Source organism: Manis pentadactyla, chromosome 9, assembly GCF_030020395.1.
Source record: "Manis pentadactyla isolate mManPen7 chromosome 9, mManPen7.hap1, whole genome shotgun sequence".
NCBI lineage: Eukaryota > Metazoa > Chordata > Mammalia > Pholidota > Manidae > Manis > Manis pentadactyla.
Window position 1 is genome coordinate 30,663,956 of NC_080027.1, and position 26,071 is coordinate 30,690,026.

At 37.1% G+C, this 26,071-nt stretch overlaps 1 protein-coding gene across 6 annotated transcripts in view; it reads left to right on the forward strand.

The window, feature by feature from the left end:
- DLG2 (discs large MAGUK scaffold protein 2) overlaps positions 1-26,071 on the forward strand; it is a 1,919,888-nt gene that overhangs the window by 623,613 nt on the left and 1,270,204 nt on the right. The window contains exon 1 of one of the 6 annotated variants that reach the window (XM_057507180.1): positions 16,832-17,125. The exons of the other annotated variants lie outside the window; for them this stretch is intronic. Within the exon in view, the coding sequence (XP_057363163.1) occupies positions 17,084-17,125 (42 nt within the window). The 5' untranslated portion in view covers positions 16,832-17,083. Of the gene's footprint in view, positions 1-16,831; positions 17,126-26,071 lie in introns of those variants that run through there. 6 annotated transcript variants of the gene reach the window in all.

Sequence of the window (26,071 nt, forward strand, 5' to 3'; positions counted from 1 at the left end):
ACCTGGTATAGGGGAGAGCCTAGTAAACATAATATTCGTCATGTAAGTGTAGATTAATGATAACAACAACAACAAAAAAGTACAGACTTCCAATTGTAAAATAAATAAGTAACCGGGATGTAATGTATAGCATAAGGAATATAGTCAAAATATTGTAACAACTTTGTATGGTGATAGCTGGTAGGTAGAATTATCATGTATATAAATGTTGAATCACTGTGTTGTACACCTGAAACTAATGTAATACTGTGTGTCAACTACCCTTCAATAAAAAATAAAAAAATAAAAAAATAAAGAGAAGTACTGGAATAGATGGCATCACTGGTGAATTCTACCATATGTTTGAAGAATAATTAACACCAATCCTTCTCAACTCTTCCAAAAAACTTAAGAGGGTACACTTCCAAACTGATTTTACAGGGCCATTATTACTCTAATATCAAAGCCAGACAAGGCAATTACAAGAAAAAATTTTAGGCCAATATCCCTGATGATTATAGATACAAAATTCCTCACAAAATACTAGCAAACTGATTTCAGCAGTAAGTTGAAGGGTCATCCACCATGATCAAATGGAATTTATCTCTGGAATGCAAGGATGGTTCAGCATACACATATCAATAAATATAATACATCATGCTAATAGAATGAAAGATAAAAATCATATGATCATCTTAATGGATGAAGAAAAAGCATTGGGCAAAATTCTAAATCCTTTCATGGTAAAAACTGTCAATCAGGTATAGAAGGAATATTACTCAACTTAATGAAGACCATATATGACAAGGCCATGGCTAACATCATACTCCATAATGAAAAGTGGAAATCTTTTCTGCTGAGATCATGTACACTCTTACCACTTCTAATCTATATAGTATGTGAAGTCCTAGCCCAAGCAATTAGGCAAGAAAAAGAAATAAAATGCATCCAAATCAAAAAGGAAGAGGTAGAGTTGCCTCTTTATTGCAGAATACATGGTCTTACATATGAAAAGTCCTAAAGACTCCACCAGAATACTATTAGATATAATCAATGAATTCAATAAAGTTGAAGGATACAAAATCAACATAGAGAAATCAGTAACGCTTCTGTACACTAACAATAAAATCTCTTAAAAAATAAATTTAGAAAGCAATCCCATTTACAATTGCATCAAAAACATAAAATACTTAGGAGTAAGTTTAACCAATGAAATGAAAGCCCTGTATACTGAAAACTATAAACATTGATGAAAAATAAATGGAAAAAGACACAAATAAATGGAAAGATAGCCTCTGTTCATGTATTGGAAGAGTTAGTATTTTTAAAATGTCATACTACCCAAAGCCATCTACAGATTCAATGCAATCCCTTTCAAAATTCCAACATTTTTCATAGAAATAGAAAAAACAACCATTATATTCAGTTGGAACCATGAAGAGTGAAGAGCCAAACCAACTGTGAGCAAGAAGAACAAAGCTGGAGGCATCGTTCTTGTTAATTTAAAATTGCATTACAAAGCTCTTATAATTAAAACAGTATTGTACAGGCAGAAAAACAGAAATAGACCTATGGGACACAATAGAGAGCCTGGAGATAAATTCTCCTATATACAACCAACTGATCTTTGAGAAAAGAACCAAGAGCACAATTCAGAAGGAATAGTTTCTTCATTAGGTGACATTGGGTAAACTGAATATTCACATGCAAAAGAATGAAGTTGAACTTATTTTTCACACCATAAAAATCAACTCAAAATGGATTAAATACTTAGATATAAGACTTGAAATTGAAAAGTAGAGGTAAATATAGGGAAAGAGCTATTTTACATTAATTGTGGCAATGATGTTTTTTAATATGACACCAAAAGCATTGGCAATGAAAGCAAAAAATAAACAAATGAGACTGTGTCAAAGTAAGGAATTTTTGCCCAAAAAAGGAAAAAAATAAACAAAATTGAAAGGCAGCATATGGAATGAGAGTAAATCTTTGCAAACTATAAACCTGACAAGAGGTTAGTATTCAAAATATATAAGGAACTCATATAATTCAATAGCAAAAAGGTAACTATCCAATTAAAAATGGGCAAAAGACTTAAATAGAAGTTTTTCCGAAGAAGACATGCATATGGCTAAGTATATGAAAAAATGTTCAATATCACTAATCATTGGAGAAATGCAAATCAAAATCACAATGAAATATCACCTCATACCTGTGAAGAAGATAGCTACAATCAAGAAGCCAAAAGATAATTGTTGGTGAGGATGTGGAGTAATGGAAAACATCGTACACTGCTGTTGGGGAAATAAATTGGTACAACCATTTTGGATAGTATAGAGTTTCCTCAAAAAATTAAAAATAGTACTACCATATGATCCAGCAATTCCACTTCTGGGTGTATCTAGCATAAATGAAATCAGTATTTTGAAGAGATATCTGCACTCTCATGTTCATTACAGCATTATTCACAGTAGCCATGACATTGAAACATCTTAAGTGACCATCAATGACTGAATGGTTAAAAAAATACATGGTGTATATGTATTTGTGTATGTGCTTGTGTGCGTATTGATACACCTATCAACATTATTTTGCTTGGAACTTTAATCAAGAGTTTTCACCAGTCCAGAATATTATGTCACTAGTAGCAAAGCTGCTTGAGATGTTTGAGTAACCAATTCCGTATGCCCATGTTTGTCTATTTATGTGGGTGCAAGGTCCTGACCATTTTAATTATGCTATTGTGGGAGTTTTGCCTGAGCATGTCCACTGAAGTGCACTTTTGAAAAATTTCAGCTCTTTAACGTATTTCTTTATATTATAACACATTGTATTTTTAAATCCTATGTAAAACTAGGTTATATCACTTAATTTTCATGATAGTAAGATATTAAAATATTTGTGTATAAGTAGAATGTTCTGTCTAGAATAGTTAAGAATCACTCTCCAGGCACTGGATCTTGAGAAATTTGCTCTGGGCTTTGGAATTGGAAGACCCAGTATTAAAGTTGCACTTCTAGCTTCTGTATATATCTGAACAACGCATTTAATTACTGTGCTCTTTTTCCTCACTAGATACAAAGAAGGGGGGGACAATATTTTCAAGGCTGATGTGAGGATAAAGAATCAAATGGAATTTATTTCTACTTCGTGAAGTGAGGCAAGAGTATCCTTAGGCATAAGAATAGCACATAAGTACTAGGCTAAGCAGTTTGCACACCTCTTTCATTTTAGTCCTTACAAGGTCCCCGTAAGTAAATTTGCTAACTTTATTTTATAGAGCAGTGCTCTGTGACCTTAACCTGACGTTACACAGCTAATAAGTGGCAGAAAAGGAATTTAAACCCAAGTTACTGTTTTTACTCCAAGGCTTAAGTGCTTATTAGAGTTTGTAAGAGGGAAGGGATTCTAAATTCTAAGGTGTTATATGGCCCCTTGCTTAACTGGCCATCTATCTCTGAGTCTTTAGCCTCCATTCTAGAACTCTAATTTGCATCTATAGTCATTTTCTTGTTGTTTTCTATGTTCTCTCCTCTTTAAGGTCAATTCCCTTACCTGTCCTCTGGAGTCTGTCTCCTACTAGTTTTGTGGAAGCCTTAGCTTTGTTTTTCTTTCTTCCTTTATCACACTGGTTCTTAAATCACAGCTTACAGGAAAATCTCCTGGAGGGCCACATACCTACAGTTTCTGATTTGGTAGGTCTGGGGTGTGACCTGAGGATTTGCATTTCCAACAAATTCCCAGTTTATGCTGATGCTGGTAGCCCAAAGACCACACTTTGAGAACCGTTGCTCTAGACTCTAAAGCAATTGGTAAACCACAACCTAAGAAATATATCTTCATTTTTAAATGGTTGGAAAAATACCAAAATAATGATATTTCCAGACATACAAACATTGCATAAAATTCAGATTTTAATATTTATTAATAAAGTTTGATTGGAACACCTCATGTAATGTCTATGGCTGCTTTCTTTCTACAACATCAAAGTTTAGTAGTAATTGAGTTGAGTAGTTGTGACAATAATCATATGGCTTGTAAGTAAAAAATCTGGCCCTTTACAGAATCAGTTTGCTGACCTCTGCTCTAAGTAATTCTCAGTCCTAGCTGCACATTGAAATCACCTGAGGAAGTTTATAAAATGCCTGGGTTCCACCCCTACAAATTCTGATTTTAGAGTACAGCCTACTGGATCCTTAATATAAACACCCCTTATCTGACTGTAAAAAACAAAGTGAAAAGCAAGCAAGTCTACCAAAGTTATTCTGCCTGTAAAAAGAATTGAGATAGTCCAATCTCCCTCCTTTACAGATAAGGAGATGTTGTCCAGAGATATGAATTATTTGTCCATATTAACATTGTTGCTATTTTTATATTATTAGCAAATTATAACTACAAATCACTTTTATATTTTCAAAAAATATTTTACAAAAACGAGGTTATATTCTAAAAAGTATTACATGCTTGTTTTAGTTTGTTTGGGCTGCAATAACATGAGTATTGACTGGGTGGCTTAAAAAAAGCCAGAAATTTGTTTCTCACAGTTCTGGAGTCTGGAAGTCCATATCAGTGTGCTGACAGATTTGGTGTCTCATGAGGGTCCACTTCCTGTTCATAGATGGCTACTCTTTTTATTTTTTCCACTGTGTCCTTACATGGTAAAAGGGCAAGGGAATGGGCTTTTAATAAGAACATTAATGCCATTCATGAGGACCTAGTCACCTCCCAAAGGCCACCTCCAAATACCATTACATTGGGGATTAGGTTTCAACATATGGATTTTGGGGGAACACAAACATTGCCTATTGTAAAAAACAAATACAAATTAAATATATGTAGACACCAGGTTCTAATTTGAGTGTGTAAGGTAAAAATAGACTAGAGTCAAATCTACTGGATAGCCATTTTTTCATTTAACAACATAGTTGGCTTGATTCAAATGCCATGATTTAAGAATATACATTGCATGGTAGAACTACATGGAGTTCTCCAGAGAGATTTCTACACTATAAGAGGCATTCAGGAAGTAAGATCAACCTAGAAATTAGTAGATTCCCCTTCCTCCCGTCAGGACCATCCCCTGACCTATGCTCATTGAGTTCAATAATAGGCAAATCCCCACACAGGTCCTATTATTTCCTCCCTTCCTGTGTCTTTGTTTGTCTCATTTACTAAGAGAGAAAATTGGATAAATAGTTCCTTTAGTGTAAGGCCACTATACCATTTAGAAGGGTATAAAATTAAAGGTAAAATCTCTCCCTTCTAAAGCCAAGCCCTGATCCCCAGTTATCAGTGCTTCCAATATTTTACATACACACACACACAAATATACCTACAAGTTATATATAAATGTACACATGAATATAGGCTCATAAAATACAAACTCATCCATCCTTAGTTTTGCATTTAACATTATGACTTGGACATCTTTTGATATATGAATATATTCTTATATTTTCCTAATGATTGCATAGTAGTCTTTGGTATAGATAAATGGCAGTCTTACAAATAAGTCTTGCACTAATGGATATTTATTATGTGTGTGTGTGTGTGTGTGTATATGTATATATATATATATGTGTGTGTGTGTGTGTGTGTGTGTGTGTGTGTGTATCTGTAGCTATATATCATCTATATCTATATATCTTTAATATCTGGGAGTAATTCCTGAAAGTTAAAGTTGAATCACTACAACAAAGAGAACGTGCCTTTTAAAATATTTGATTGATTTACCATCCAAAAAGTTTTTACCAATTAATGCATCCCCATTAGTCCTTGATATATCAACTTAAAAATATTTTCTAATTTTTATGTTTTTCCCTAAATATAAGTGATGTGGAACATTTTTTATGTGTTTTGTGTTTTTTGGGGGAATTGCCACTTTATATTCTTTTCTCATTTTTCATTGTTTTATGTTTTTCTATATTTATATTTTTCATCACTTATGAAAATTCATATTTCAAGAAAATTTTCCATTGAAAATGCTATAAATATTTTCTGTTTCTTGTCATTATATACAATTTAGCCAATCAGATGTTTTATATTTTTGGATAGTCACAATTGTTTATCTTTTCTCATATGACTTCAGGCTTCTCCACTCCAATGTTATACAAAACCACAACCAAAACTAAATCTGTCTTTTCTTCTAATATATTTATTGTTTCTATTTTTTTTTTTTTTTTTTAAATAATTATTTTTTATTGAAGGATAGTTGACGCACAGTATTACATTACATGAGTTTCAAGTGTACAACACAGTGGTAGAACATTTATATACATAATTCGAGGTTCCAGCTATCACCCTACCAAGCTGTTACAATATCTTGACTATATTCCTTATGCTATACATTACATCCCGGTTACTTATTTATTTTACCATTGGAAGTCTGTCCTTTTTTTTTTTTTTTTTTTTTTTTTTGTTTGTGAGGGCATCTCTCATATTTATTGATCAAATGGTTGTTAACGACAATAAAATTCTGTATAGGGGAGTCAATGCTCAATGCACAATCATTAATCCACCCCAAGCCTAATTTTCGTCAGTCTCCAATCTTCTGAGGCATAACAAACAAGATCTTACATGGAGAACAAATTCTTACATAATGAATAAGTTACATAGTGAACAGTACAAGGGCCGTCATCACAGAAACTTTCAGTTTTGCTCATGCATTATGAACTCTAAACAGTCAGTTCAAATATGAATACTGATTTGGTTTTTATACTTGATTAATATGTGGTTACCCCATTTCTCTCTTTATTATTATTATTTTTAATAAAATGCTGAAGTGGTAGGTAGATACAAGATAAAGGTAGAAAACATAGTTTAGTGTTGTAAGAGAGCAAATGTAGATGATCAGGTGTGTGCCTGTAGACTATGTGTTAATCCAAGCTAGACCAAGGCAATAAAACATCCACGTATGCAGAAGATTTCTCTCAGAACAGGGGGGGTGAGGTTCTAAGCCTCACCTCTGTTGATCCGCATTTTCTCACCTGATGGCCCCCCTGCGACTGTGCCTGTCTTAGGTTGTTCCTCCCTTGAGGAATCTTACCCGTCTCTGGCTAACCAGTCATCTTCCGGGGCCATACAGGGAAATGTGAAGTTGGTAAGTGAGAGGGAAGCCTTATTGTTTGAAAAGGTTAGCTTTTTACATCTTTGCATATTTATGCCCTGTGGCTTCTATGCCCAGCATTTGTCTTGAGGTATCTTTACCACTTGGAAGAATTATGATACTCGGTAAATTTGATACGAGGAACGAATTCTATTTAAGGGTTGTAATTAGGAAGGAAGAAGAAAAGCTATAGAAGTAGCAGGCGGAAGAAAACATGGGAAGATTGATTATTTCTTTGGCATATCTTCTTGTAGAGTACTTCAGCATGAATAGGTTTTAAGCTACTACTTAAATTGCGCACACACATTAACATAATGGGAGTATAGTTACATAACCAAAGCATACCTGTAATTACCAGCCATCTCCAATGAAACCAAGAAAACCAGTTAGGCACCTTAGGCATTTGTGAAAACTTACCTATGATATGGTGGATATTGTCCAACTGAACTTGAACAGTCTGAGAGAAATCAGACAAATTAAAACAACCCATTCCTGGGGACTGTTCACATGCCATATGTTCTTTTAACAGTAAATAGTCTGTAGTTGTAAGACTTTGGAGCGCTACAATTTGCACTTCTCCAAATTCTTGGTTGAGTTCCAACAGTATAGATCCAGTCAAATTTGTTGTTTTACTGTATGCACAGGCCAGCTTAGATATCTCCTTCCTCATTCCCATGGCAAGTCCAGGAACGGGTGGGATGAGTGCATCTACAGCTGTAGCAGTGTGTGGATCTTTGTTGGGGTTTTTTGATGATCATCTTCTGGCATGAGTCTTCCAGAGAGTGCAGATGTTGGAAGTTCTTTTTCATATCGTATCTTAGTTCATTTTCGGGGTAGCCCAATTAGGCTTTGATCCTCTGTATAAACACAAACAGACCCTTTGCCTACACTTTTATATGCCCTTTATACCCTTGTGTAGAACTCGTTGGAGGTTACCACACAGGAACTGCCCTTTTTTTTTTTTTTCTTTGTTTTTGGTATCACTAATCTACACTTACATGACGAATATTATGCTTACTAGGCTCTCCCCTATACCAGATCCCCCCTATAAACCCCTTTACAGTCATTGTCCATCAGCATAGCAAAATGTTGTAGAATCACTACTTGCCTTCTCTGTGTTGTACAGCCCTCCCTTTTCTCCTACCCCCCCATGCATGTTAATCTTAATACCCCCCTACTTCTCCCCCCCTTATCCCTCCCTACCCACCCATCCTCCCCAGTCCCTTTCCCTTTGGTACCTGTTAGTCCATTCTTGAGTTCTGTGATTCTGCTGCTGTTTTGTTCCTTCAGTTTTTCCTTTGTTCTTATATTCCACAGATAAGTGAAATCATTTTGTATTTCTCTTTCTCTGCTTGGCTTGTTTCACTGAGCATAATACCCTCCAGCTCCATCCATGTTGCTGCAAATGATTGGATTTGCCCTTTTCTTATGGCTGAGTAGTATTCCATTGTGTATATGTACCACATCGTCTTTATCCATTCATCTATCGATGGACATTTAGGTTGCTTCCAATTCTTGGCTATTGTAAATAGTGCTGCAATAAACATAGGGGTGCATCTGTCTTTCTCAAACTTGATTGCTGCGTTCTTAGGGTAAATTCCTAGGAGTGCAATTCCTGGGTCAAATGGTAAGTCTGTTTTGAGCATTTTGATGTACCTCCATACTGCTTTCCACAATGGTTGAACTAACTTACATTCCCACCAGCAGTGTAGGAGGGTTCCCCTTTCTCCACAGCCTCGCCAACATTTATTGTTGTTTGTCTTTTGGATGGCAGCCATCCTTACTGGTGTGAGGTGATACCTCATTGTAGTTTTAATTTGCATTTCTCTGATAATTAGCGATGTGGAGCATCTTTTCATGTGTCTGTTGGCCATCTGTATTTCTTTTTTGGAGAACTGTGTGTTCAGTTCCTCTGCCCATTTTTTAATTGGGTTATTTGTTTTTTGTTTGTTGAGGCGTGTGAGCTCCTTATATATTCTGGACGTCAAGCCTTTATCGGATGTGTCATTTTCAAATATATTCTCCCATACTGTAGGGATTCTTCTTGTTCTATTGATGGTGTCTTTTGCTGTACAGAAGCTTTTCAGCTTAATATAGTCCCACTTACTCATTTTGCTGTTGTTTTCCTTGCCCGGGGAGATATGTTCAAGAAGAGGTCACTCATGTTTATGTCTAAGAGGTTTTTGCCTATGTTTTCTTCCAAGAGTTTAATGGTTTCATGGCTTACATTCAGGTCTTTGATCCATTTTGAGTTTACTTTTGTATATGGGGTTAGACAATGGTCCAGTTTCATTCTCCTACATGTAGCTGTCCAGTTTTGCCAGCACCATCTGTTGAAGAGACTGTCATTTCGCCATTGTATGTCCATGGCTCCTTTATCAAATATTAATTGACCATATATGTCTGGGTTAATGTCTGGATTCTCTAGTCTGTTCCATTGGTCTGTGGCTCTGCTCTTGTGCCAGTACCAAATTGTCTTGATTACTATGGCTTTATAGTAGAGCTTGAAGTTGGGGAGTGAGATCCCCCCTACTTTATTCTTCTTTCTCAGTATTGCTTTGGCTATTCGGGGTCTTTGCTGTTTCCATATGAATTTTTGAATTATTTGTTCCAGTTCATTGAAGAATGTTGCTGGTAGTTTCATAGGGATTGCATGAAATCTGTATATTGCTTTGGGCAGGATGGCCATTTTGACGATATTAATTCTTCCTAGCCATGAGCATGTGATGAGTTTCCATCTGTTAGTGTCCCCTTCAATTTCTCTTAAGAGTAACTTGTAGTTTTCAGAGTATAAGTCTTTCACTTCTTTGGTTAGGTTTATTCCTAGGTATTTTATTTTTTTTGATGCAATTGTGAATGGAGTTGTTTTCCTGATTTCTCTTTCTGTTGGTTCATTGTTAGTATACAGGAAAGCCACAGATTTCTGTGTGTTGATTTTGTATCCTGCAACTTTGCTGTATTCCGATATCAGTTCTAGTAGTTTTGGGGTGGAGTCTTTAGGGTTTTTTATGTACAGTATCATGTCATCTGCAAATAGTGACAGTTTAACTTCTTCTTTACCAATATGGATTCCTTGTATTTCTTTGTTTTGTCTGATTGCCGTGGCTAGGACCTCCAGTACTATGTTAAATAACAGTGGAGAGAGTGGGCATCCCTGTCTAGTTCCCGATATCAGAGGAGATGCTTTCAGCTTCTCGCTGTTCAATATAATGTTGACTGTGGGTTTATCATAGATGGCCTTTATTATGTTGAGGTACTTGCCCTCTATTCCCATTTTGCTGAGAGTTTTTATCATGAATGGATGTTGAACTTTGTCAAATGCTTTTTCAGCATCTATGGAGATGATCATGTGGTTTTTGTCTTTCTTTTTGTTGATGTGGTGGGTGATGTTGATGGACTTTCGAATGTTGTACCATCCTTGCATCCCTGGGATGAGTCCCACTTGGTCATGGTGTATGATCCTTTTGATGTATTTTTGAATTCGGTTTGCTAATATTTTGTTGAGTATTTTTGCATCTACGTTCATCAGGGATATTGGTCTGTAGTTTTCTTTTTTGGTGGGGTCTTTGCCTGGTTTTGGTATTAGGGTGATGTTAGCTTCATAGAATGAGTTTGGGAGTATCCCCTCCTCCTCTATTTTTTGGAAAACTCTAGGGAGAATGGGTATTATGTCTTCCCTGTATGTCTTATAAAATTCCGAGGTAAATCCATCTGGCCCGGGGGTTTTGTTCTTTGGTAGTTTTTTGATTACCGCTTCAATTTCGTTGCTGGTAATTGGTCTGTTTAGATTTTCTGTTTCTTCCTGGGTCAATCTTGGAAGGTTATATTTTTCTAGGAAGTTGTCCATTTCTACTAGGTTTCCCAGCTTGTTAGCATATAGGTTTTCATAGTATTCTCCAATAATTCTTTGCATTTACGTGGTGTCCGTCGTGATTTTTCCTTTCTCGTTTCTGATACTGTTGATTTGTGTTGACTCTCTTTTCTTCTTAATAAGTCTGGCTAGAGGCTTATCTATTTTGTTTATTTTCTCAAAGAACCAGCTCTTGGTTTCATTGATTTTTGCTATTGTTTTATTCTTCTCAATTTTATTTATTTCTTCTCTGATCTTTATTATGTCCCTCCTTCTGCTGACCTTAGGCCTCATCTGTTCTTCTTTTTCCAATTTCGATAATTGTGACATTAGACCATTCATTTGGGATTGCTCTTCCTTTTTTAAATATGCTTGGATTGCTATATACTTTCCTCTTAAGACTGCTTTTGCTGCGTCCCACAGAAGTTGGGGCTTAGTGTTGTTGTTGTCATTTGTTTCCATATATTGCTGGATCTCCATTTTGATTTGGTCATTGATCCATTGATTATTTAGGAGCGTGTTGTTAAGCCTCCATGTGTTTGTGAGCCTCTTTGCTTTCTTTGTACAGTTTATTTCTAGTTTTATGCCTTTGTGGTCTGAAAAGTTGGTTGGTAGGATTTCAATCTTTTGGAATTTTCTGAGGCTCTTTTTGTGGCCTAGTATGTGGTCTATTCTGGAGAATGTTCCATGTGCACTTGAGAAGAATGTATATCCCGCTGCTTTTGGATGTAGAGTTCTATAGATGTCTATTAGGTACATCTGCTCTACTGTGTTGCTCAGTGCTTCCATGTCCTTACTTATTTTCTGCCCAGTGGATCTATCCTTTGGGCTGAGTGGTGTGTTGAAGTCTCCTAGAATGAATGCATTGCAGTCTATATCCCCCTTTAGTTCTGTTAGTATTTGTTTCACATATGCTGGTGCTCCTGTGTTGGGTGCATATATATTTAGAATGGTTATATCCTCTTGTTGGACTGAGCCCTTTATCATTATGTAGTGTCCTTCTTTATCTCTTGTTACTTTCTTTGTTTTGAAGTCTATTTTGTCTGATGTTAGTACTGCAACCCCTGCTTTCTTCTCACTGTTGTTTGCTTGAAATATGTTTTTCCATCCCTTGACTTTTAGTCTGTACATGTCTTTGGGTTTGAGGTGAGTTTCTTGTAAGCAGCATATAGATGGGTCTTGCTTTTTTATCCATTCTGTTACTCTGTGTCTTTTGATTGGTGCATTCAACCCATTAACATTTAGGGTGACTATTGAAAGATATGTACTTATTGCCATTGCAGGCTTTAAATTCGTGGTTACCAAAGGTTCAAGGTTAGCCTCTTTAGTATCTTACTGCCTAACTTAGCTCACTTATTGAGCTGTTATATACACTGTCTGGAGATTCTTTTCTTCTCTCCCTTCTTGGTCCTCCTCCTCGATTCTTCATATGTTGGGTGTTTTGTGCTGTGCTCTTTCTAGGAGTGCTCCCATCTAGAGCAGTCCCTGTAAGATGTTCTGTAGTGGTGGTTTGTGGAAAGCAATTTCCCTCAGCTTTTGTTTGTCTGGGAATTGTTTAATCCCACCGTCATATTTGAATGATAGTCGTGCTGGATACAGTATCCTTGGTTCAAGGCCCTTCTGTTTCATTGTATTAAATATATCATGCCATTCTCTTCTGGCCTGTAGAGTTTCTGTTGAGAAATCTGACGTTAGCCTGATGGGTTTCCCTTTATAGGTGACCTTTTTCTCTCTAGCTGCCTTTAACACTCTTTCCTTGTCCTTGATCTTTGCCATTTTAATTATTATGTGTCTTGGTGTTGTCCTTCTTGGATCCTTTCTTTTGGGGGTTCTGTGTATTTCCGTGGTCTGTTCGATTACTTCCTCCCCCAGTGTGGGAAAGTTTTCAGCAATTATTTCTTCTAAGATACTTTCCATCTCTTTTCCTCTCTCTTCTTCTTCTGGGACCCCTATAATACGGATATTGTTCCTTTTGGCTTGGTCACACAGTTCTCTTAATATTTTTTCATTCCTGGAGATCCTTTTGTCTCTCTCTATGTCAGCTTCTATGCCTTCCTGTTCTCTGATTTCAATTCCATCAATGGCCTCTTGCATTCTATCCATTCTGCTTATAAACCCTTCCAGAGTTTGTTTCATTTCTGCGATCTCCTTTCTGGCATCTGTGATCTCCTTCCGGACTTCATCCCATTTCTCTTGCGTATTTCTCTGCATCTCTGTCAGCATGTTTATGATTCTTATTTTGAATTCTTTTTCAGGAAGACTGGTTAGGTCTGTCTCCTTCTCTGGTGTTGTCTCTGTGATCTTTGTCTGCCTGTAGCTTTGCCTTTTCATGGTGATAGGAATAGTCTGCAGAACTGGGACGAGTGACGGCTGGAAGGACTTCCTTTCTTGTTGGTTTGTGGCCCTCCTCTCCTGGGAGAACAGCGACCTCTAGTGGCTTGTGCTGTGCAGCTGCGCGCAGACAGGGTTTCTGCTTCCTGCCCGGCTACTATGGAGTTAATCTCCGCTGTTGCTGTGGGCGTGGCCTAGCTCCGCCAGCTACTCCAAAATGGTGGAGTCCCGTTGGAGCAGGAGCTGCTGGGAGGCTATTTATCTCCGTAAGGGGCCTCCCTGCTCCCTGCAGCCCAGGGGTTAGGGTGCCCAGAGATCCCGGATTCCCTACCTCTGGATTAAGTGACCCGCCCTGCCCCTTTAAGACTTCCAAAAAGCACCCGCCAAAACAAAACAACGACCACCAAAAAAAAAAAAAAAAAAAAAAAAATTTTTTAATTAAAAAAAAAAGTTTTTAATAAAAAAAAAAAAAAAAAAAAAAAGGAGTGGTCGTTCGTTTTTCTTTATTCTCCGGTGCCAGCCTCAGGCCTCTTCTCTCCGGTCTTTCTGCCCTGTTTCCCTAGTATTGGGGTCCCTATCTCTTTAAGACTTCCAAAAAGCGCTCGCCAAAACAAAACAGCAAAAAAGCAAAAAAAAAAAAAAATGGTCGCGCGCTTTTCTTATGTCCTCTGTCACCCAGCCTCCAGTGCCTGCTCACTGTTCTTGCTGCCCTGTTTTCCTAGTATCAAGCGCTCTGCACTCTGGCCCGGATGGCTGGGGCTGGGTGTTCGGCAGTCCTGGGCTCCGTCTCCCTCCCGCTCTGCCTGCTCTTCTCCCGCCGGGAGCTGGGGGGAGGGGCGCTCGGCTCCCGCGGGGCCGGGGCTTGTATCTTACCACCTTCGCGAGGCGCTGGGTTCTCTCAGGTGTGGATGTGGTCTGCATATTGTCCTGTGTCCTCTGGTCTCTATTCCAGGAAGGGTTGTCCCTGTTATATTTTCACAGATATATGTTGCTTTGGGAGGAGATTTCCGCTGCTCTACTCACGCCGCCATCTTCCGCCCTCAAAATCTATTGTTTCTATTTTTATACTTAAATATTTTATCTGTCTAGACTATTTTGATGACAGGATTCATCTTTAATCTTCCAAATGGTACTATGAGTTAAGTATTATACCCATTTGAGAAATCTCCATTTTACAACTAGTAAAAGAAAGGATCTGATATGGAAGTAGTTCTCTAGTGTGTGAGTATTAGAGTCTAGATTTACTATGCTGCCTCCAAAAATATGTAGTCCCTTATAATTTCATTCTACAATAGTAAATATTATTCTTATAGCAAGTGTACTGCCCTGAAAGCCTTTGCCTAGTAACAGATGATACTTTTTAGTGGGGGATTGTCATTGTACTTAATGCTTCATTTCCTGCTTCTATAAAATGAGAATAGTTAGTCAGTTATCCTAGTATACTTAAGAAAATCAGGCAGTAAATATATAGGTGTAGCCCATGTCTATATTGAGAAGTTGTAGAAATAAGTACACATAGGAGTTTTAAAGGGGTCTGCAAGTCTAAGAGCCTTTCTTTAAAATGTACAGATATCAACATCACCTCTGAAGTCCTATCAGAAGGAGTCCTCGTTGATTGCTTTAATAGGGGAATCTACACATGTTTTTTCACCTGTAAATGCATATTGTTTGTGGAGTGTTCTGAGATTTGTAATATTTTCTAGACTCTTTTGCTGTCTAGTGGGCCATCCAAATAGCCTAGGGTCTATTAAAATAATAATAAAAAAGATATAAAGTTGCTTTTTTCCACAATTCCAATGAAAATAAATTAACAATACTTATACACAGGTTGAAAAAATGGTTTTAAAAAATCCTCTGAATGCTTTTAGAGAAAACATTTAAAAATCTTCCTGTTTTCCATGGCATTGAGTTGCTCTGTTTGGGTTCATTTATTGGGAAGAGCTGCAGGAAATGTGACCTGTTCTGATCTCAGGCAAGTAAAGTGTTATTAACTGAAATGCTTTGGTTCTGCATTCAAAGCCATTAATAAAAGTTGTGGAATAATCAGAGTTGGGCATCCATGTTAATGTTTTAATGTCCTGGAAGTCACTGGTTGTGTTGCAAGTGCTTACAATTTGTAATTACCTAGACTCATATGACAGACAGAACTAGGAATCAAATTAAGTGGCTGCCTTCTCTTACAATGTAAAGAACCTCCAGTTTAAGACAAGATTGCCTTTTTCCTTCCTAAAAAAAGGCACAAACAATGACAGCCCAAAATAGCTATTTAGTCAGAACTGACGACACTTTCTGAATGCTTGTCATTAAGAGAGAAAAAGAAAATCCTGCTTTTCTTCTTCTTTTAATTTCTTCCCCTTAAATACCTTGTTTCTTCCTGAAGCTGCCTCACCTCATTGCCCAGGAGAAATGCCCAGTGGCTCTGGTAGTGCCTCAGCACCACTGCAGGCTCCAGAGGGGAGGAGGCTTATGCAAAACATATTAAAGAAAAATCCTACAAGTCACTGCAGCTTTTTCTAGTGAGTTATGCCGATCTTCCCTGTTGCTGTAAGCTGATGGGGAACGTCGTGGCAAAGACATAACCACTCTTTTTCCTCCCACTATTTTTGCTGCAGTGAGAACTGTTCCTTTCTGTCTGCATTTTACCAGATAGCTTTAGAATTCTAGCTGAGCATTAGGGCTTTCTAAGGCTCAGATAAAGAGTTTGGAACCTTAAATTGGACTTTGTCCTTTTGGCTCAGTAAAAATTGAGTTAATTGCAGCATCCGGTATCTGACAGGAATGAAAACAGACAGTAGGATTTGACGATGTTTTTGAATTAAGTTTTCCCCCCCCTATGGATTCATGGGGGCAGAAGCTTTTATTTTTCTCTCCAGAGCCAGCTGAGCATATTACATTCAGCAGCAGTAGCTACTGACCCTATGGTTATGTTATGCCCTGGAATCTTCTGTTTTCCTTCCAATCCATTCTCTATTGTTGATTGTCATTTACCAATAAAGCTTAGTTTGGGAATATTTGATGCATTGTTTTATTAGTAAGCTAGCAAGTTTAGATATCCCTGGAAGATGTAACGGATATTACAGGACAGAGAAGTAAGAGAAGGTGGTATTTCTCGGCCATGTAACTGTAGATCACCCCAGGGGAACCCAGCTTACATTTTAGGGTACTTTATGAGACTGTGATCCTTTGGTCCTTGTCCTCTTCCACATGAAAAAGCAGAATGAGACGCGTTTGCAGTGATCTGTAGTATTTGCCAGACAGGGTGCTGCATCAGAATAGCCTGGAATGTAGTGCAGAGCCCATATTAAACCTCCAAAGGGAAGGGGTTTCCTCTTCATTTACAGTCTGCCCGATGCAGTTCCATTGCAAAGTACCTAATAGGATAACACCAGGGCTCTCCAGAAATATAAGTAACTCATTGGTTAAATTTCAATTCTTCACCTTTCCTCCCCCCACCCCCCCACCCTCCTTCCTGGGTGAGCTCATTCCCCCCTCCCGTTTTTTTTTTTTTTTTTTAACCCAGTGATTTAAAATGCTAGAAGGGAAAGCAACTGAAGTCTTAACTTTCAGATGCTGAATTCTCAGCTAATTGAAATTACTGGGCACAATGCTATATATAGCCAATGAAGAGATTTTGAGCTCTCACTCAGTGCCTTCAAGACATGTCGTTTTGTAGTCAGAGAAAACAGAGATCAATGCATTTTCAAACTGACAGAGGGAACGGATGCTCCTTAGTAGCACATGCCCAGGATCGTGTGTGTGTGGGGCTTGCGCTGTGCTGAGAAGCTGAATACCGGTCCATATGCTCCTCATTTACTGCAATGTTCTTTGCATGTTACTGTGCACTCCGGACTAACGTGAAGGTAAGAGGAGGCGAGCCGGCAACTGGGCACAATATACATGTTAAACCAGCTGCAGAAAATGTCTACCTTGTGTAGCTTCAGGACTTTTCGGCTTGCTGGCTGAGCAGTCAGATTATTACAGGTGGTTGCAAGGGCTTTGTTTTATTGTTCCCGTGCAGCCTCGCCGGGGGAGCATGTTGGAACGCGGCTGCGAAGTGACCTTCAGGTTTAACTGTTTGTAATTCAGGTTCACGCTCACACTTGGGGGATGGAGTTGGGGGAGGAAAAGACGAAAATTATTTCGGCAGGCCAGAACCAAGAAACCAGAGAAGGTAAAAAACTATAGAGCATGCTTTAGATCAGGATTTAAAGTCTCTCTTTGAAAAAGTGCCGCGAGCTGCCTGTGTTCATGCAGCTTAATTGTTTAGAGCCGGGGATTAAATTTAGTGGCTATAATGGCATTAGGATGTGATCTGTAGTGTACCTGACCATCCTATTCACATTAACAAATTATTACCTTTGGAAGTTAGTGATGGTGATCATATATATCCTCAGGTCTGGGTGGGCTAGTTGCTTAGGCTGCGAGGGCGCCACTGCCCTGTTTTAGTCACCCCACTGACATTCACTTGCTGTAGATAATGAGCCTCCCAAGTTGAGCCTAAGTTTGGGAGATTTACCCCTACTTGGGAAGGACGGTGCGATTGGAGAGGTTTTCTGACACTGTGTTCATTCAGCATTGGGCCAGACAGACAGGCCAGCTGTGGAATTCCAGTTGCATAATTTAAGTGAATTACCTTCTGGATTAGCATTTTGAACTTGTATTTCTTTTTGAAGGAAGTGCAAAAGGAAAGTGATTGCCTTTCAGGAAGGCATTTAAGACTTAATACCTAAAATTGGACTCTTAAAAAAAAATTTCAGTATCAAGTGTTTCCCCCTTTTATTTTACAGGGGAAGAATTTTAGTATGTCTGGGTACTAAAGTTTCATTTTCTGTGTTTACAAGTTTTACCAAAGAATTCCCTGCCGCTCACTCCTTTGTAAGCCTTTTTGTATTCTCTTTGAATTTCAAACAGGTAGTATTTACATTTTAATGACCAATCTTTTACAACAGCCTGGAAGAATTCTTTGGGTCATTTTGCAGAGTCCAAGAGAATTTACTTTTTATTACTTTTTAAATTAACCTCAGTAATCATTTTTTCCCCCATGCATATTGTGGATATAATAAACAACATGAAAGAAGATATTTAAAAGCCTATAGAGTGTGCCTATATATCATGTGGATTTCTCCATTACTACCTCCTGTTCCAAACTATGGGTATAACATGCATAGTTTTATAAGCTGAATGAATTGTAAATGTTTTCCCTCCTCATCTATTTTGAAGAAGAAAAGTGTTTTGTTTTTTTCAGAGAAATCTCCATGAATAATTTAGAGTAAGAGGTAACAATTGCTTTGGTAGTTCATTGTCAAATTTCAGAAGTGCATGAAAACTTGAATTCGAAGTTCCTTTGACACAGGTTTCGGAGAATTCTTTTTTTTACTCTTAACTGCTATAAGGGGTCTTTGTAGATTTAGCTTTGAATTTTTCTCACTTTAATCCATATGCAAAGGAATGAAAAGACTTTTATCAACAATATCTTAATTCAGATGACCTCTGGATTCTTAATACTTTGGCTAATCGATACTGAGATACAAACACTTGTAATACATTAATCAGTAGAAACTCAGATCATTTTTATTACCACAGACAACATATATCAACTTGCTTTGAGTGGTTTAACTTCAATTTTAAATATGCTTATGACTTTCAATAATTAGCTCTTGCACTTTCCTGCATGTTTTATAGTTTTAGGGTTATCTTTTCCTTATGAGATAGCAGGTTTTGCAAGTTTACAATTCACTTGAGGTCTGATATTTTACCAAGTTGGTATAATAAAATAATACCTGATATTTAAAATTTTTGTGTTATTTTATTTTACATTTTAAATGTATTTGATTTTATTTTCATTGTGTCTAGAATTACTTATTTTCTTGGTTCTAGTAAAGGCTACTCTGTAGTGTGATAGCTTCTTATGTTGCCATGATTTAACAAGACTGGTATTGCAGTGACCCAAAACTTTAAGATGGTTAAAATTCAAAGGATGGAAACATCTCTTGTCTATTTTTTTACTGCACAAAATAAGCCACTAATGTCACAATCTTTTATTCTAGAATAAATAATTGGTTGGTTGACCCTTTATAATAGAGTCAAAAGGATTTAAGAGAGGTATGTTTTAATGTATTTCACATGTTTTATGTAACAATGTATTAAAGCTGTACCACATACACACGTATTTACAGATATCAGATTTTAACTCATGAGTCACCATTTGTTTATTTATCCATCAAAAATATTTGAAGGACAACTATGCTTTATGCACTGTGCCAGAGTCTGGGAAACTAAGATCAATAGAAAATAGTCCTTGCTTTCAAGAAGCTTCCAGTCTTGGAAAGTACACAGACATACAAATAAATAAGTGGTTTGAAGTATCACAGAACCAGTAATGGAAGTCTATGTAGGGCATTGAGGGACAGAACAAAACAAAGCACTAGCCAATTTCACATGGGCTGGTCAAGAAAGGTTTCACTGTGCAGTCACCTCTGAGTTGAATCTTGACAGCTAATGGAGTTTTGCCAAGCAACCTGGAGTTAGGAAGGCATGCCTAGAAGAAATGGCAAAAACATGGAGCTAAAAAGCAGAACACTTTGGAGAGCTGCAGATAGTTTGAAATGGATGGAACATGGGATCTTGTAAGGCTGAACAGTGAACTAATAGGGTAAAACAAATGAATGGGAATTAAAGCCAGAGCTTGAGAATTGAACTGAGTGACCATCACAATCTAACTCTTATCAACTGTGTTCCTTTGCCTCCTATTTCTAGGAGAGCCTTTCACAGAAACAGAAATGAAATTTCTAGCCAGCAGGTATTATATTCTGTGCTATCTTATTAGCTAAAATAATTTGAGTTTGATAAACATTCATGTCATATTGGCTTGGATTTGTCTTTTTAATTTTTTTTAAAGAATATGATTAGAACAATTAAATCTAAGTGCTCACACAAAAAGGGGCATTGTGATCATTATATAGATATGTAATTTCTCTTCCCTCTCAAATTAACCTATGTTGTACAAAAAGTATATTTCTTGATAATAAAACATGTAGGAAGTTTGTTGTACCAGATGTCCATATCATTTTTGTCTATAGAAATGGCTTTATTTTTTAAAGTAATGATACTGATAATAACAAATACCACGGTGATACCTTTTGTTTTTCTAAATAATTTTATGTTCTTTACCCACTGTGTCCCTCCTTTCATTGCTACTATTAAACATACCCATTTACACTCACAAATCTACAACCCCCTAAAATACAAATAACAAGTATTAGGCCTATTTCACAGACAAGAAAACTAAGGTAGAGAAAATAGTTACTCTGTTCCACAGTATGTCAAAAGCAGACCTAGTATAAGGCTCAGGTCTCTTGACCCCTAATTTGTTTCTCATCCTAGTAAATCCTGATGCCTTCCTCAAAAATTCAAGAATTCTGCTCTTTGATTTTTGAAATTCTTCGAAGGTATATGTAAGAACTTTTAAACAGAAAGAGTGTAGCAAAAATGATTTTAAAGCATGGGTTTTAGGGATTCCAAAAGAACTATGTTTGGAACTATTTTTGCAGAAGAAACTTTCTTAATCTGCCTGAAGTTCATTTTTTTTTTTCATTTGTAAAATAGGGATAATCAATAGCTCTTATCTGTGATAAGAATTGTGGGAGATGGGGCATATAAACACTTTAAAATAGTTCTTAAAGTATAGCAAATAACCAACCTAACTCCTCATTGCTAAAGTTGAGGTCACCAAAAAGGAGTAAGGCTTTAGAGTTGCCTTCAGAAAGAATCATTTTAAGGAATTCTAGAAATTGAGCCTGATTAAAAGATATCTGTAAATAATGAGAAACATATGTAGACATAATATGCCCTCTCCCACCATTGCTATCACATATGCACATATGCTAACATGTAAACTCCATGAAAGCCAGGACTTCAATTTGTTTTGTTCACTTCTGTGTCATCAGCATTAGAATAATGCCAAGTACATAGTAGGTGCTCAGTAAGTATTGGTTAAATGATTGCATTAACTGAGTCTCAGATTTACCTTTATTACTCAGCATCTTCCCAGATTTATTCATCCTAAGCTTGTTAAATTATTTTGAGAAAAAGAGAAAAAGCAAAACCAAAGACTTTGAAGTTATAAAAGCTTGGATTTGAATACTAGATTTGGCCATCACAAACCACTTGCACCCAGTCACATATTCTTTTGGATCTGTACAGCCAGGTTGTACAGCTGGGTGGAGAGCATCAGTAATTTATATTAGAACAATTTATTGGATGCCTAAACTCTCTAAAATTCATACATTTATCATGCTGATTTCTACTGAGTTTATTCAGTGAAGTTGTTCTTTTCCAAACACCCCACCTTTTTCTGCCTCTGAGCACTTGCTAGCAGTAACCCCTGCAATGGGACTCCCTTTCCTTCATGGCCATGCTTGTCTAAATTCTGTACTTCCTTTAAGTAGTACAGGGTGTCTATGTTCTGAGAAGCTGACCCAGCCACACTTACTCCCTTACTTTATTCCTCCTTTGATTTCGTGAGTGCAATGTCTCTATCATTCATGCCAATAGGGTTTATGCCTTACGTCAGCACTTTCATTATTATCTTACTTTGCTAACTAATTTTTTAAGCTAATGTTGAAGTATTGCCCTCAATACAACTAGATTTTAAGCACTTTGAGGGTAGGAACTATGTACCAATTTCTTCGTTTTTTTCTTATAGTTTTTTTCTAGAAATCCAAAAAATGATGGATGGACTGACTAACAGGCAGAAACTCTGTCTCCTTATGCTTCCAATGCCTACTCTTTGCTAGATTCTATGATACATCCCACATATTGACGCTTTTAATAAACACATTATTTGTTTTAGGCAGGGCTTAGAATCATGAATCAGAATGTGTGGACAGTTTGTATAGCACCTATGGCTCATCCACATCAGGGGTGGTCTGTCTCAGGGTTCCAGTTGAATAATTAGTCCCTCACTGGACCCCTATATTATGGTCTCCAAGCAGTTGTGAGCCTACTCAGTATATTGGGTTTATAATACCTAAGCCTATTCAATGTACTGGATTTACAATTTCTAATGGAGCTCTTTAATGCAAAACTTTAAATAATAATACAAGAACTTAATTAATAAAAAAAAAATGGCACAACAAACAAATAGCAATAATGGCTATCATTTGTCAAGCTCTTGGTATGAGCCATGGACTACATGAATAACTTCATACATATTCTCTTAAAATGCTTCCCAGTGACCTGTGATGGAAACACTATCATCATCATTTCATAGATGAGAGAAACTGAAGTTTAAGGAACAAAAGTAACTTGTCTAATGTCACACAAATATTAAGTGCCTGTGAAACTAGCTTTTAAATCAGTTCTGTTTCGCTTTAACCTTTTTAAAACCTTTCTAAATAGATGATATAGATATATAAACTATAATTAATTAGTGTTTGGAGACACCTCACATCTTTTAAGAAATTTTAATATGGTAAGGAATTAAGTAGCAAAATTGTATGTGTTTTATATAGTATGACCTTACTGTTCCTTCTGTTGATTTCTTATAAATAATGGTTAGAGTCAAACCATGAGGCTCTCTTCTGTATTATGCATTCATTCATTCACCATATATTTAATGAATATCTATTATGTGTCAGATACTGACCTAGTTGCTAAAAGCCCAGAGTCGAATAAAACAGACAATAATCCCTTTCCTTAGAGAATTTGTGTGCTAGAAATGTAGCAAAACAATAAAAAAGACAGTTAAGTAAAATATGTAGTATATAATGATAAATGCTAAAGAAAAACACAACATGGAAGGAGTATCAGAAGTGTGACTGTGAGAAGAATCATTGAGGGGTTACAGTTCTAGATAAAGTGGTGAGTGAGGGTCTCATTAAGAAGGCGAATTTTGAGTAAAGACCTAACTATGCACGGAATAGTAACAGAAAGTGCAAAGGCCCTGAGGTAAGAGCCTGCCTGGCACTTTAAGGAATGCCTAAGAAGCCAGTGTGGCTGGCAAGAGAAAGGGTAAGAGAATGTCAAAGTGAGCATATTATGTAGGGCTCTGTAGGCTAGACTTCTTCTCTCAGTGAAATGGGAAGCCAGCAGGTTTTTGTAGCAGAGGAGTCACATAATTTGACCAATGTATTAACAAGGTCACTCAGGCTGCTGGGTTGAAAAGAGACTTTAAGGGAGCAAAGGCCAGAGTATGGAGACCAGTCAGAAGTTCTTGCAATAATCCAGGTGAGAGATGTTAATATCTTGGATCAGGTTGGTACCAGTGAGACCAGGGATAAATTGTCCAGTTCTGTATATAATTTTACTTTTGGATGTTTATCTTCTTTGGATTTTCCTGCCTTGATACTGAGTTTTCTTCAGCCGTAGAGTACTTGTTCTCAGCTCTTCTTTTGGTCAGTATTAATTAAAGGAAAAACACTTGGCTATATGGTTGCCATTGTAGTTTTATGCCTTTTAAAACTCTGAACATTTTAAAGGGTAGATTACCCAAGATTTATGTCATACATGTACTTTCAAGGGTTCTCTTTATTTTTGGCTTCAGACCTTCTGATCCTTAGGAGACACGCCAGCCTAGTTCTGAAATGAGTCTACTCTAAGCTAATTACAGGTAGGGACCATGTCTTACATGCATTTATATCCCCATTGCCTTGTGCATGACAAATGATCAATAAATATTTGCTAAGTGAGTCACTGACTGAATAAATGTTAGCTACTCAAACAGCTGGGCAATTTTGCAGAGTACTCTTTAGATCAGGCAAGGTACCACCAAATACACATACAGGCAGAACAAAGAGAATGGATTTTGCTTTTAATAAATTTCCTCTTTAATGGCAAATTATTGCTTTTTTTAATGACAGTATTTCTCCAACATCAGAATCTTTAGAGAAGCAACCTGGGAATCTAGAAATGACCCTTGATAATTGTTCAAGACAAGTTTGGGGAACAATGTCTCATGGCTTATGTTTGGAATTAAAGCAGTTTGCATTTAAAGGTTTGTTGAGGGACTGTTATGTGTTAATATTTGCTAAAGTAACATATATATCCAAAGTTTTTCAAACTTTTTGGACTGCAACCCCAGGTAGGAATATAAATTAAAAATTACAGCTTAGTACATACAAGTTTCACAAAGCAACATTTAAGTTTACCAAAAGCTGTATATTACTGATATTTGCTATTTAACTTTCGTCTTTTCAAAATTTGGATTTTTAAAATAGTTTTGGTCACAATTTAACAAATGTATTTTAATCATAAAAATGGTTGAAATATAATTCTTACCTATTTAAATCTGATTCCTTCATTTACCATTATTAGTGAGTTCGAAGGAATGCAGAGTGGGTCATAACTCTCAATTTGAATAACACTGTCACATGTTTTGTGCTTTAAGGAACATACAACCTCAATTAGAAATATGTAACTGAAAGATGATGGATTTCAGTAGTTGGCCAACACTAAGCAGGACATATGCTTAGAACACATACAGCCTGGTCCATTTACCGATTAGGCTGCTCATTTGGTAATTGGAGGTTCAGCACTTACTCTGTGGCCCTGGCTCTCAAGACTTAGCTTGTATTCCTCGCATGCCTGGTAGCAGTGGCTCGTGTTTGTGGGGTGTTCATGAGTCAAAGTTCTCCACTCATTTAATCTTCACAATGACCCTAAGGTTTTATTATTAAGCCCATTGTACAGGTGAAGGGACTGAGTCACAGAGATCTTGCAGGGTCTCACAGCAGTCCAGGGTCTTGGAGCAAGTAGTACCAAGGTAGATGCCAGATACAAGAACCAGCGCTCAGGACCAGCCAGTACCTGGAAGTACCATTCTTACTCTTGACCCTTGCTCTGCTACTTGGTATTCTGGTTTACTCCCTTCACCAAAGGGGCTGCATTGCATCTCTTTAATTTCCATGACTCTGTAAGGGCTGTCCTCTGGCTTGTCAGATTTCCCATCCATCAGATCCTATTTTCCCCTGATTTGGGTATGTCATACTTTTTCCATTAACCAGTGCCCAGAAGTCCCATGGGCCTGATAACCTATACCTTCTAATGGTTCTGGGGGCGCTTATTGGACATTGTGACTTGGACTTTCATACCCAATTGAAGTTAGACACCTTTTGAAAGAGGCCTGTTTTCTTAACTCTGCACTTTACAGTTCAGTAGATAAGTAATATCCCCCTCACTCCCTGCCCACCTCCACCCACCGCCAGGATGAATTGGTATTGCTAAGAGAACCTAGCTCTCGAGAATTGAAAAGGGAAGATAAACAATAAAACAGAGACATTTGACCCTGGGAGGATCTGGTCTTAAATATTTCTCAAATTTAAACTAGATCTTTTATTTTTGTTTAGACCCATGAAAGACTTTGACACTTTCAAAATAGTATTTAATTGAAAGAAGCTGAGAGAATGCCTTTCTTTAAGATGAAAGTTATATGAATAGGAGACAAACTTTGAATCTTGTTTTATCTATTTTCTAATGGGTACACTTGTTTTACATATTCTTTAAAAAGGTATGCATAGATTTATTTGTTTATTTTTAAAGGATCTACCTAGACTTATTTATCTTTTTAAGGCTACCTATGTTCAAAGAAGAGCACGAGGCCGTGGAGTCTGTGGTGAGCCTGGGAGGGAGGGATTTAGGTAGATTTCTGCAGTGGACCCCTGTATCTTGTTGGAGTAACTAAAAGAGCCTTTCGCATTTATGTTGGATGTTTAGATGATTAATTTATAACCTGCACTCTTTCAGACCTTTAGGAAAAGTAAACTTAGGAATCAGTTTTAAGTGGGTCAGTATGCATCTCAACTGTTTTT